At 54.5% G+C, this 13,591-nt stretch overlaps 1 protein-coding gene across 1 annotated transcript in view; it reads right to left on the reverse strand.

The window, feature by feature from the left end:
- Positions 1 to 4,425: 4,425 nt before the first annotated feature.
- Positions 4,426 to 13,591, reverse strand: part of ARHGEF17 (Rho guanine nucleotide exchange factor 17) — a 56,396-nt gene continuing 47,230 nt past the window's right edge. Inside the window, exons 10-21 of the mRNA XM_063094081.1 lie at positions 12,996 to 13,114; positions 12,435 to 12,648; positions 11,774 to 11,847; positions 11,042 to 11,241; positions 10,547 to 10,848; positions 9,632 to 9,881; positions 9,255 to 9,341; positions 8,847 to 8,914; positions 8,468 to 8,616; positions 7,386 to 7,560; positions 7,003 to 7,272; positions 4,426 to 5,997 (exon numbers count right to left, since the gene is read on the reverse strand). Coding sequence (XP_062950151.1) covers positions 5,801 to 5,997; positions 7,003 to 7,272; positions 7,386 to 7,560; positions 8,468 to 8,616; positions 8,847 to 8,914; positions 9,255 to 9,341; positions 9,632 to 9,881; positions 10,547 to 10,848; positions 11,042 to 11,241; positions 11,774 to 11,847; positions 12,435 to 12,648; positions 12,996 to 13,114 — 2,105 coding nt within the window. The 3' untranslated portion in view covers positions 4,426 to 5,800. The remainder of the gene's footprint in view (positions 5,998 to 7,002; positions 7,273 to 7,385; positions 7,561 to 8,467; positions 8,617 to 8,846; positions 8,915 to 9,254; positions 9,342 to 9,631; positions 9,882 to 10,546; positions 10,849 to 11,041; positions 11,242 to 11,773; positions 11,848 to 12,434; positions 12,649 to 12,995; positions 13,115 to 13,591) is intronic.

The following is a 13,591-nucleotide window of genomic DNA, read 5'->3' on the forward strand; positions in this document are numbered from 1 at the left end:
GCAGGGTATCTGAGCAGATGGCTGCCTCTGGGATTGAGGACCAGAAGTCGTGGTGCCCCCTGCTGGTTGTACTGGAATTCCAAAATGAATTACAAAACTGGAGGAATTGGAGGGTCAGACTTAAATTTCAATGCTCTGACCAAGGCTAACCCTCAGCCGGCCAAGTCTTACCCCGAGAGAGGGTTTGCTGCTATTCTGTGTTTAAGCTGAAGCTCTTGGGGAGGGTGGGCTCAATCTGAGGAGGAACTCGGGCTAGGAGGCCAGGGTGGGGCTCAGCCTGGGCCAAAACAGGAGCTGAGCTTGGACTGTCTGGGCCTGAGAGCTACATTCAGCCTGCATTTAGGTCCAGACGCTGGCCTAGGTCTGGAATCCTACTGGGGTCGGGTCTCATGTCCTGACCCTAGCCTCACTGGCTCCCTCATGGGTGATCCATTACTCTCAGTTATATCCATCCCAGGCTTGGGCCCTATTGGCTTACCTGAGTGGTGTTCAGGAAGGCAGGTTTGGGGTCCTCTCGGTCCCATGGTTGGTCTAAGAGGAACCCCGAGCCAGGAACTGCAAGCAGTGGGGCTGGTGGGGCCCCTGCAGACTGCCAGGTCAGGCTACCCTCTGGGCCCACAACATGAGCAGGTCAAGAGCCAGAGGGTACAATCATTGGGTGATTTTTAAGGGGGGAGTGATGGCTCTTCTTCATGAAGATTCTATGGGTATAGCTCCCACCACCCCAGGGAGGCATGTGGCTTGCTGAAGCATTTGACGTTAGGAGCCTGGAGAAGAGAATTCTGGAGGAAATGGAGGAGTACATGCTTTTAGTGTCACACAGATAAGGGTCAAGTCCAGTTCTGCCATTGCCAGGCTGTGTGGCCTTAAGCAAGTGACTTCACCTCTTTGAGTGCAAGCTCACCACCCAGGGTGTCACAAGGATCTGCAGAGACCCCAAGTGGGTGGCGCCACGTCTTACAGGCCACTGGGCTCGGGAACTCCCTCTCTTCCCCCTTCCCTCAGTGTAGCCTGGCCTCAGGGCCTCTGTGCCCATTTATCCTGATGCCTGCTCACTATCTCCCTCCCCAGTTCAGTTCTGCAATCACGCCGACCCAGCTTGGGATGCCCATTCACTTGCCTTCATCAGGCAGGGTGAAATTGGGCAACAAACTCCAATCTCTTCTAGCTATCCCCCTCACCCCATTCTGGGGCGAAGTGGGGGAAGAGGGGTAGCTAAAGAAAAACCGCTTGACCAGGCAGGATGGGCTGGATTCCTGGGAGTAACAATAATAAGAGTAGAGTTGATTAAACAAAGTTCCTTAGGCTAAGACTTGATCTGGAGGTCAGGACATTTGCTACTTAGGCTAAAACTTGATTTGAAGTTTAGAGTGTTTGTTCCTTACATAACTGCCTTATGACTTAGGATAACATCTGTAATGCCAACCTCGAGTTGTCTTCACAGATAACAACTAAAAACCTGCTTTGAAGCGCACACACCTTGGACCCTAAAGTATCATAGAAAATATCAGTTAAAATACCAGACCTCACCACTTACCAATCAGATTCACACATGACTCCTGGGAGGCCCTCCCACCCATTTATGCTGACCTCACCACAGGCCAATCAGATTCACACATGACTCCTGAGACCCCCCCCCCATTTACACTGACCTCACTGTGGACCAATCAGATTCACACACAACTCCCAGAACCCCACCCCCACCCCCACCCCATGTTTTTGCTCTATAAATGCTTGTGATTCTAAGGTATCTGGGAGCCTGGGGTCTTAAAAGCTCCCTTGGCTACCACAGTCTCCTTTAAATGGCATTCGAATAAATGCTAATCTTTAACACTGCAAACTTTGCTGTGAGAGATTTCTTAGATATGTGGGCAGCGGATGAAGGACCACTCTCAGTTCAGTAACAAGGGCTCCTCATTGGCCATAATTGGGCCCAAAATAGCACTTCTCCTTACCGCTTCCTGCAACCTGGCCCGAGGCTTCACGTCTGTGAGGACAGAGGCACTTGGTGTTTGGCAGGCATGCAAAAGATGTGAACGGCTCTCAGAGGTCACCTGGGTCCAGAGAGGGGCAGACACCTGCCTACGGTCACACAGGAGGGGCTGGTGCTTGAGTTCAGACCCCTGGGTCACCCCTCCTCTCCTCAGACCCTGCCCAGAAGCTCTAAGGCAGGGCCTTAGCCAGACTTGCTGCTCTCTCTGCCAAGCCCTCTGGACCTACAGATTAGTGCTGAGGCTGATCTGAGGTGTGCCACGGATCCCCTGGAGGCCAGCTAATGTAGCCTCCTCTGGTTTATAAGAGTCATTTCCTGACTTTTCTCACCATGGGAAAGCTTTCTGCCTGGACTCTCCTTCCTACGTACCCCTAGCCTCAGTGCTGCCTTACTGTGTGACCTCAGGTACACTGTACCTCTGTGCCTCATCTTCACCATGAGGTAGATGGTCTAGCTAAACACTGCCCTCTGTCCCTAGTCCAAGGGACGACCTGGAGAACCCCCTTGAAGAGGAGATGGTCTTTGGCCCTGACTCTCTCCCGTCCTCTGGGGTCAGGACCCCCTCCCCAGGGCTGGCCTATGGAACATGACCCAGACACCTCACGAGTGACTCGATGTGGCTCTGGCTGCTCAGGCTGTCTCTCCTGTCCTCTGTGCAGTCCCCTTTCCTCTCTCTCAAGAGGCACAGAGCCTGAGCATACAGGTCAGATGTGAGTCCAGGTTGTACCGCTTAGTGGAACCTGCAACTTAGTAGGTGGTTCTACTGCCTTGAGAAAGGCATTTAACTTCTTTGAACCTCAGAATTTCCTCATCTGGAAACCTCCCAGGACCACTGTGAGGATTAGAGCTGATCCATGCTCCTGGCTTGCAGCAAACACTCAACAACTGGAAGCTGAGGTTACTGTTTTGTGGCATTCAAGAAATAGGGTTGGATCTCAACTGAATTCTACAGATTTAATTAGACAAATATTTATTGAGCACCTGTGTGGATCAGGCGCTGCAGCAGACCTGGGGATGGAAAAAAGAACAAAACACAGTCCTGCCCTTGTGGAGCTCCCACTCTAGCTCCCTGCTGCCTTTTCCTCTTTCCCCTGTTCTACCTGGGCCTATGCCAGGGACTCCTCGCACCAGGCTCCTCCACCTTTCCTTGCCTTGGCTCAAGATATTCCCTCAACATCAAACCCAAGCCCCACTTTCTCCCACCCCAGTGGCCAGCTGTAGCCATGCCCTTTAAAGCACTAATTCTCCAGCTTGGCTGGCAAAACTAAACCATGGTGTCAGAGCCAGGGTAGTGGTTACCCTTGGAGGGTAGACTGGGAGGGGGTATGAGGGGAAGTTTTTTTTTTTTTTTTTTTGAGGGGAGTTTTTTTAAAGTCAGTCATTTAGGTTGGAAGTATTCATACATGTGTTCAGCAGAGCCGAGCTGAGGCACGATCTTCCCTTTTTCAGTGGTGGTTGTCTTGAGTTCTCCAGGTATGCTGCAGTATGAAGGGCTCTTTGTATCTGCACGGAATGGCCCCATGTAGGTGGGCCTTTGCATTCTTGTCTGATTTGTTGACATAACTCTTTAGACTAGAAATCAGACAGATCTGGACTCTTTTTTTTTTAAAGATGACTGGTAAGGGGATCTTAACCCTTGACTTGGTGTTGTCAGCACCACGCTCACCCAGGGAGCTAACCGGCCATCCCTATATGGGATCCGAACCCGTGGCCTTGGTGTTATCAGCACCACACTCTCCCAAGTGAGCCACGGGCTGGCCCGGACAGACCTGGATTCTACCCCTTGTCCAGACATGGACAGACCCGGACTCACCTTGGCCTTTGCCAGGGTTCCCCTGCCATGAGGCTTTGCTGGGAAAGTTTCCTAGAACAGCCTTGGACAGGCTCACTGGTGCGCTGGGTGTTAGCTTGCAGCTTTGCAGTCAAATGCTCTACCCCTGAGCTATACCCCCTGGCCTTAGCTTGCAGCTTTGGATTTCTAAGCCCCATCCCAGACCCACTGACTCAGAAGCTCTTGAAAGATATATGAATTATACATATCTAATCTATGTATTACATTTTACATTTACATATGTGATCTGTGAGGGATTCTAACATGCAGCCCTGGTTACAAAGCACTGGACTAGCACCACCCCTTTGGCTTACCAGTGAGGAAACTGCAGCCCAGACAGGGGCAGTGCCCTGCCCAGAGTAATGCAGCAAGCCAGTGGCAGCCTCTCCATCCCATCACTCTTTGGGTCTCCAAGGCCTCCCTTCTGCACAGTGAGTGGTGTCGGGAGGCCCACGTGGCTGGGGAGGCAGAGCCCTGCGGGTGCTGGCAGAAGACCACTATGGCCACCAATGGGGAGCAGTTGTTTGGTGTTTCTATTTATTGACTCTTTAAACTTCATCATCCAAGGAGAGTTAATACATGACTGTTTGGTAGCAAGAGAAACATAACCTAAGACCGCAATGACCCACCCACCCCAAATGAAAACAAAACCAAACAGAACAAAACAAACCTCATCTGAAACCAGACCTTTGGAGTTGTAGCTAAAGAAGCAGGGGACTGAGGGTCAGATGGGGTCCCTGTAGTCCAGGGGCCAGGGAGAGGATGCCCTCAATGGGACCCTTCCCAGGTGAAGAAGCTACACCCAGCCCTCAGTTTTGGGGGTCTTTCCTGAAGGGTTGCCCCTGGCAGAGGGGGTGTGAAGAGAGGGATTCAGTGGTCAGAGTGAGGGGCTCTTAGGTCTGCCCCCAAGGTGACCATATGTGCCAGTGCATGAGACACAGGGAGGCAAGGGCTGGGGCTGGGGGCGACTGTGAGGAGAGCAAGGGCCCTTTTCTCTTACCTGAGAAAGCCCTGTCTAAGACCCCAACGGCGTTCCCAAATTAGGAAACCACTAAAGGCACTGCCAACAAACTGGGAAATGCCAAAGCCTGAGGAGGTCCCCCAGATGGGAGTCACTGCCCCCTAATAGTCACCAGCTTGCTCTGGATGACTAAGGGCACTTGGTCCTTGGCTCTGGATAATCAGGATGGGGCATTGGAAAGTTAATGTTATGGCGCAGTGTTTTAATGCCCTGAACATGCAGAGAGAGAGAGAGAGAGAGAGAGAGAGAGAGAGAGAGAGAGAGAGAGAGAGAGAGAGAGTGTGTGTGTGTGTGTGTGTGTGTGTGTGTGTGTGTGTGTGTGTGTGTGTGTGTGTGTGTGTGTGTGAGAGAGAGAGAGAGAGAGAGAGAGAGAGAGAGAGAGAGAGAGAATGGGGGAGAGGCACATTGGTCCCTCCAGGAAGGCTTGGTTAGGGTCCCAAGGTGGCCTACAAGGCAGTAATAGGTCTTTTTTTCCTCCTGTCATTTCCTCAAATCACCCCCTGCCCCAGGTCATTGCATAAATAAGTGCTCGGGAAGGTACACATCTAAAAAGGAACATAAATACTGTACATGGGAAAGGATTCTGTCCCCCAGCTTTCCCATTGCCCCCAGAAAACCCTCCAAATATTGCACATGGCCCTCCCCAACCCCATGGGGTCCAGGCCCAGCCATGTCTTTGGTAGAAGCTCCAGGGACAGAGGTCCTGGGCAGCCTGCATGCCCCCTGCCCCCATCATGACTGGGAGCACTGGAGCAGCCACAGGGTCAGGAGGGGCCCTGGCCTTGCTAGCCAGCGGGTGTTACATCAGGAATGCTTCTGCAAGGATGAGACAGAACCCACACGGCACATGCGTGCCCCTGGTCAGCCACTCCTGGTCACAGTCCACATGTGGGCTAGGAAGAGACAAGCAGGCTGAGGGCAGGTGGGCGGCGAGTCCTGGGCCATCCGGACAGGGTCACACCCTCCATAGGAGGAGGTGGTTTGTGCTGTCGTCTCGGCCTACGGTCTCACTGCTACCGCCACCCCCACCGCTGAGTCGGAAGTCCTCATAGCCATCACCTCCACTGATGACCAGCATTTTAGGCTTGGCTGAGGCAGGGCCTCGGTGCCGAGGGGAGTCCCGGTGCTCCAGTGATGGCAGCTTCTCGGGGCCTGGGGGTCAGAGGGGAGGCTCTGTCAGCCTGGGGGTGACTGGTGGCTTCAATGTCCCATCATGGCCCAAGCTCCCACACCCCAGAAGACAGAACGACATGCAAACTTCCTGAGGGGAATCCTATTTCCTGTTAGCTCAACACTTCTTATTTGGAAAGAAATGCCCGCTTCCTGGCAGCCAGATTTATCTCCCATTATACTTTCTGTCAGGAGTGAAGTAACTTTCTAGGGCCACCCACTTTCTATCTCTCTTGATTACTGATCATATAATGTCCTCTTCACTATAATTACATAATGTTCCCACTTCCAACAGCCCTTTTCCCGTTAGGTAGTTTAAGTCCTCTCTGGACCCAGACAACTCCTGACCAAGGCTTTACTGTGTCCCAATCCCAAGGCCAGTTCCTCAGGGAGTATGTTTTTTTCTCCTGCCAAAGTAAGACTTCTAGTTTGCTTTTTGTTTTTGATGGCTGGCCAGTACGGGGATCCAAACCCTTGACCTTGGTGTTACAACGCCACGCTCTAACCAACTGAGCTAACCGGCCAGCCCCCAACGCAAGACTTTTGTGACTGTAGACTCCTGGATGTCTATCATCTCCTATTATTTCACTTCTGTCCTGTCAGCCACTCTGTGTTCTGTTTTCTGGTGCAATTTCTATTTCCTGCTCTGCACATCACTTCCTGATTCCCCTTCCTGACCCATTCGTTATTTCTAGTTGTCTTTCATTTCCTGTCGTATATATTTCATATTCTATCTGTGCCATATCCTACTTCTTTTATAGTTCACTCTCTGTCTCCCATGACACTTCTTTGGACAGAACTTTATACACACACACATGCATACACAACACACCCTATCCTAGTTGCTTTCATTTGGGGGTCTCCATTGTCTACTTCCTGTAATGTACGCCACTTTCCCTCCCTCTTGAAACCTCTTCTGGCAGAACAGTGGGGAGTCCTAGACCAAAGTCCAGGATCCCTGGGTGGGGGCAGGATGCACAGACCCACCTGTGTCTGGGGGAGGTGGTGGGGTTGGGCAGAGCAGGTTGAAGCCGTCTGGCAGCTGGACTGCAGCCAAGAAGCGGACATGGCCAGTGTGGCCCTGGCCTAAGCCAGCAGGGCTGAGAGGTGCCCGTGGGCAGCTGACAGTGCTGGGTGAGGTGGGCATGGTGAGCACAACACCAGCGCTGGTGCCCACCCACAGCAGCTCTTCACACACCAGCAGTGCTGTGATCCGCAGGCAGGCAGCCTTGTGCTGCCGGATGATGGCATCTGAGCCTGGATGGGAAACAGACCAGAGTTGGGCAGAATCCTGGCCCTGGATCAGCCTACTCAATAATAGGGGCAGAGAGGCTGTAAGGGAAGATACAATGGCAGTTTGGGGTCAGTACCTGCCAGCATCCTGTGCACGGGAGGGGTGACATCTACCTCTGCCAGCTGCTCAAAGGTGTCTGAATGGTAGAGACACACGTGGGCGCTACCTTTCAATGTCACCCACACGCCCAGGCTGGAGTCCACCATGCAAGCCACGCTGCGGCTTGAATCCTGCCCCACGTAAAATGTGTGCTGTGGGGGAGGGGAAGGGTAGAGAGCAGACAGGTCACTGGCAGGCCTGCCTCCACCAGCCCCTCCTTGTCTTGAGCATCACCAGTGCCCATGTCCCTCCCTCCTTACAACTCACACCAAACCTCTCCAGAATGCCCACCCGGATGCCCACCCAAATCGACAGCAAAGGCAGCCTGGTCCTTGGTCTGGATGATTAACCTTTCAAAGCTCAGCTTCACTGGTGCCTGCCCCCCCCCATTAATCCTCAGGAATTAAAATGAAGGTACCCTTCCCCCATGAAACTCGAGTAATTTAAGGATCAGAGAACATCAAACACGAAGGGCTTTAAGACCAGACATTAGCTTCTTCCTGCATAGAAAGGGATCCTGAAGCCTAAAAGAGAAAAGTAACTTGCCCAAGTCACAGAGCAAGTCAGTCACAGAGCAAGTCAGACACAGAGCTCGGGCCTGAACTCAGGGCTCTGGACTCTGGCCCAGCCAACGATAGAATAAGGAAGATCAGAGAACCTTTTGCCTCTGGATATCACCCAGGTGGGAAACCTCTGACATGTGTGTGCATGAAGCCAGGACTGAATGCCAGAGTCTGTCAAGAGGTGTTACCATCAGGAAGGACACTTGTCCTATCCCCAAAAGACCTCAATACCTGAGTTGAGAGATAGGGTAGGCAGGAGGATGAATAAGGATTCATAACATACACGGGGCACTTACTATATTCCTCACCGGCTAGGGAAGAAAAGAAACTGGCTCAGTATCACACAGTGGCAGGGAAAGTTCCCAACCCCTGAGCTGGATGCTTTTTATACCCCCCACGGCCTCATCTCCCTCTCACATGGTCTCAGCTCACCCCAAGTCACCAATTCCAACTTGGAGATGAACAAACCACTCCACCCAGCCTGTGCTCCTGTTACCTCCAGCTGCAGCGTGTCGGGGCTCAGGACAAGGACTCGGTTCTGGCAGCCACACCACAGCCGCCCACCCACAGACACCATCTTGGTGATGGGGCTCCCCTGGGCACCTAGGGTCACAGATTTGAAGTTCTGGGGGTCCCAGAAACGGCCTGGAGTGGGGTAAAGAAAACAGGAAATTCAGTCCAGTACCAAATTTAAACTTCACTCACCCCTGAAATGAGATGTTAACATCGTCACTTGTAAGTGAAGACACTGAGGCCCAGAGAGAGCCTGGGAGTTGCCCAAACCCACATCTCCCAGAGGCCCCAACTATGCCTGGGAGAGAGCTCCAACATCAGTAAGGGGATTGGAGCGGGGGAGGGGCGCAGGGGGCACTGACCTGCCTCCCTTTGGTAGACCACAAGTTCTCCATTGGCTAGAGACACAAACACCTGGTTATTCAGATACCTGGGCAGGGTAAAGAGGGAGGATTTCAGGGATTTCAGGAGGCCAAAGAGGGTCACCTGGGGCTAGGGGAATCATGGGTAGAATGGCTAAGGCTCCCAAGAGGCCACCTCCTCCCACCCATCTTTCTGCAGGCGAGAGGAGCCTGAGGCTGAGGAGAGGTAGTGACTTGCCCAAGCTCACACAGTGTGTAAGAGGTACAGCTAGCCTAGGGCCACGCCTCTGGCCTCCAGCCTCCACAGAAAGGAGAAGCCAGTAGAGCCGGAGACGCAGGTGAACAGAAAGAGGTGGGCATGTGTGGCTGAGAAGGGTCTGGATGGGATGGGCCACCCTGGGACCTTACAGGATGCAGGTCACAGAGGCTGCATGCTGGAGCTTCATGCTGTTCCTGCGATCACGGATGCTGTCAGAGGACTGGTACACGTGGACACTGTGGATCAGGGATGTGCACCTGTGACAAATGCTTTGGGCACAGCAGTCCCTGGGGTCATCTCTCCATCTCTGTGCCTCTACCAACATTCCCTCCACACCAGGTGCCTGCCCCAGGTACTGAGACCTCACAGCCTCCCTGAGGGTTTCAGGCCCACTGGCATGCCTGACTGGCAGTACCCCTGAGGTCTGACACAAAGCCTTCCTCCGTCTGCTTAGAATACTATACAATTTCCACAGTAGGGAGGTCAGGGTTCTGGCACTGTGTCCTCACCCCTCCCCTGTCCCTACCAGCCATCCTCAGTGCCCAGCCACACGGAGCTCTGGTAGGCCTCAGGGTCAACACTCAGCAGGTCCTCCAGGCTGCCCCGGGTGAAAGAGCCACGGCTGGAGCGGCGAAGAGCTCTCCCATCCATTGGGCTGGTGCTGCAGGGGCCACCAGGCCCAAGGGAACCAGACAGTGGCAGGAAGCCAGGCTCCTGCTCCTCCTCTGAGCTGGTCGTCTCTGCTGTTGCTTCCTTGGAGCTCGGGGTCTCCTCATCTGAGGGAGATGAAGGTCTGTATCCATTCCTCTCCACCAGGCCTGTGACCTATCAGGTCTATCTATCATTCTAGGCCTTAGTCTCCCCTCAATGTCTCCCTCCTTGCCATGCCCCTGCTGAGGGCCTCTCACAGCTGTTCCTCTCCACCCCCAAGGCATCTGCTCAGGTCTTGTTACCCTGCTCACTGACAGCCTAGCGCTGCAGACTCCTAATCCTAGCCTGGCCTTCTCCAACCCATCTTCCACAATGGACAGAAGAACCAACCACTCCACCCAGTACCCTATCTTCCTTAACTGGGCATTTCAGGATCTTCAGGATCCCGTCTGACTGTCCCACTGCCCTGTGGATCCTCGGTGGCACAGCCCCTGCCCACCTTGCTGGCCCCCCTGCTCCATGTGCTAACATCCTGAGATTTGATTCCAGGCTTTTTTTTTTTAAAGATGACCGGTAAGGGTATCTTAACCCTTAACTTGGTGTTGTCAGCACCACGCTCTCCCAAGTGAGCTAACCAGCCATCCCTATACGGGATCTGAACCCGCGGCCTTGGTGTTATCAGCACCGCACTCTCCCAAGTGAACCACAGGCTGGCCCTTAATTCCAGGCTTTTGCTTACACCCCTCCCTGGCAGTCCACCCTACCTGTCAGCCCCAAGTTGAACACTCACTGCCAAAGCTAGAAGAGATGGTGGACCTGCTGGCCTGGCTCTGCAGGGTCCCCGAGGGGCTGGGAGAAGACTCATCATCTGAGTCGCTGTCAAAGGGCACCAACTCGGGGCGGGGGTCACCCTCGGCGAGGCCTGCAGCCATCTCCAGGCCCGAGCCTGCAATGGAGATGTGCAGGCAGGGCTGGGGTCCCGGCTCCGTCAGCGTCGCTGCTTCCTCCTCTGCGGCGGCCTCGACGTCCAGTTCTGGCCCAGCGGGCTCTGGTGCCGTCTCGGGGGGACTCCTCAGCGATGGAGGCCGCTCCCTGCAATGCGCAAGCAGTGGGGAAGACAGCTGCTAGCCGCCGCCAGCCCTCCGCCCGGCCCCGCCCACAGGGCCCACCCACATTTGCCGGGCCCCGCCCACAACCACGTCGGGCGGCCTCAGTGTGTGCTGGGGGCAGGGGCTTCGTCTCCCGGGCGGGCCGCAGCGCGCCCACCTCGCCACCCGGGCCTCACCGGTGGCAGCGGCGCTGCAGGCCGGGCACCGCCCCGATGCAGAGGATGCGGGCGGAGCAGACGGCGATGCAGGCCTCCACGTCGGGCTCGGCGCGCAGGCTCAGCAGGCACACCTGCCCCACGTAGCCGTCGCTGTTGCACACCCACACCTCGGGCGTGGGCTCCGGGCAGCTGCTCAGGGTGGGGGCCGCGCACGAGAACTGCGGGAGGCGCCAATGGACAGGGAAGGTGAATGGAGGAATTGCTGCCAGCTGCCAGCTGCTCTACCAGGCGACTCCAGCAGACTGCATGGTTATGAATGGATTCCCTATACACCCCTCTACACACACGTGTACACATAACATCAAATGCACCCAAGCTTGTGTGATATGAACATCACCTACACCTGCATGGACACACAGTATACCCTGAATGTGGTAATGGATACGTGCATGTAACAAATATGACTGGTAACCTTTGTACATGTGTATGCAGACTCATACAAGAACATAAGTTAGCCATCTCACATCAATTGTATAGCCTTTGTTCACATGCATAGATATAGATAAGCATGAAACATACCCATAGACAGGTGACATACATGCAGTGTTCACACCCATGTACAGAGAGCTTTAAACTCAAAAACAGGAAGTGACGGTGACGTTCAAGACATGTACCCAATGTTGTGCACAAAACAAAAAATCATGAACATGTGTGAGTTCTGAATACACACAGCCTCATACATACACCCACCTGCATGCCACTGCGGGTTTTCATGATGGGGATGGCCTTCAGGAACTCAGGGTCTAGACAGCTTTTGCTGGATGCTGTAGTGGAGATGGACAGACAGACATGGGAACCAGGCAGAGAAAGACAGACCCTGTTTAGCATCCACCTTGCCCTGGTCCTCACCCTGCCCCATTTCCCTTCCTTCCTCAGGGTCTCTCTAGGGAGGGGACTGATCCCAGCCACACTAGCATGAGGTGGCTGTGGGTTATGCCCTGCTTATCCCTGGCCTCAGTTTTCTCATCTGTACATGAGGGTGTTAGACATAAAGGTCTCTAAGCATCTTCTAAAGCCATGGACCTTAGTCAATAGCTTTCCCTTGATCCAGGTTTGCTCAGACTGCGTGGGGGGCATGGGGAGGGTCTCAGCCATCCACACTCAAGATGGGGACCTTGCCCTATGCTGACCCTATCCATGGAATCCCCTTTCCAAAGAGGCCTGAGGAGGCCCCAGTAATTATTCAGTTCCATGTTTCACTGCAGTCCACCCTCCCGCCCGGCTGCTGGAGCACAGGACACTGCAGTTCTGGGATTTCTGGCTCCTGAAGTCACAGACAGCTGTGAGGTGCTGCCCCCTGTCCACTGCCTGGAGGTTCTGCAGGAGAGTACCAGAGTGCGCCTTGGCTCACCCAGCTTCCTCTTGGCCTCATCAAAGGCCTGTTCGAAGCCAAGGCGGGCATCGGGGTGGGGGAACTCAAAGATGAAGGAGTCGGTGCCCTCTGGCCGTGTGGCACACAGCTCCAGCTTGGTAGGTGGGAAGGAAAGCGCGTAGCACAGCGCCTGCTTCTCTGACAGGTCCCGGTGCATGGCAGCCGAGAGGTCCCGCAGTGCGTCGTCCAGGCTCTGCAGGGGAGAGGGCCCAGGCATCAGGCCCAAGCGTCTCACCACAGCTTGCACCTGCCCTTGGGAATGGAGGGGGGGGGGGCGACTGGCCTCTACCCTTAGACAGAAAGTAGGACTCTGTCTCCTCCTTTACCTTAGACCAAGAGGTAGCCTGGACCCCACCCCCACCCCAAGACAGGAGATGGGGCCTCTCTCCCCCTCAGATGGGGGTGTGGCTATAACTCCTCTCCTCAGATAAGTGGCAGGAATGTCTCTTCCCTCAAGCAAATGCCAAGGCTGTCTCTCTCTCAGGTGGGTCAGGGAACCCCCACCCCCTACCCCCCCAGCCTCAGGCAGATGGCACAGACCTGGTGGGGGAAACCAAGGCTCTCAGAGAGCTTGCTCATTTGGCCCAGGGTGGTCAGGTCCTCATCTAGGCGGCTGATGGCCTTCTGGATATTCTCCCGATTGGTGGCTTGGGTTGCCCCTGGTGGGGCAGAGGAAGGCCATGGACAGATACAGAGATAGACAAGGTCAGGCTTGGACAGACTCCTTACCTCACTGCACAATGTGCAGCTAGGCATGAGGAGTGGCCTGACAAACCGAGAGCTTATAAACCCCAAGCTCTCGGGAATAAAGGTGACAGGCAGCTCCTCACAGAGAAACTCCAGGCCTGACAGCAGGGGACTGGGAAGAGCACAAAAATGGCAGACGGCTCTGCAGTTACGCAGGCTCCAGCTGCCTCTGGTCTGCTGCAGTAGTACGGCTTCCCGGGGGGGGGGGGGGGGGGGGGGAGTCAGGCGAGCAGCCAGAGCCTCGGGCAGTCAAATTTGCTGACCAAGGGACTCACTTCTCCACACAAAGGAGAGAGCAATGAGCTGATGCCCCAGATTTCTTTGCTTCTGTCCCATACCTGCCCACTGCTATGTGGCTGGCCCTAAAGGCTAGCTCGGCACCTCCCATA

This window comes from Cynocephalus volans, chromosome 4 (genome assembly GCF_027409185.1).
Source record: "Cynocephalus volans isolate mCynVol1 chromosome 4, mCynVol1.pri, whole genome shotgun sequence".
Taxonomy (NCBI): Eukaryota; Metazoa; Chordata; class Mammalia; order Dermoptera; family Cynocephalidae; genus Cynocephalus; species Cynocephalus volans.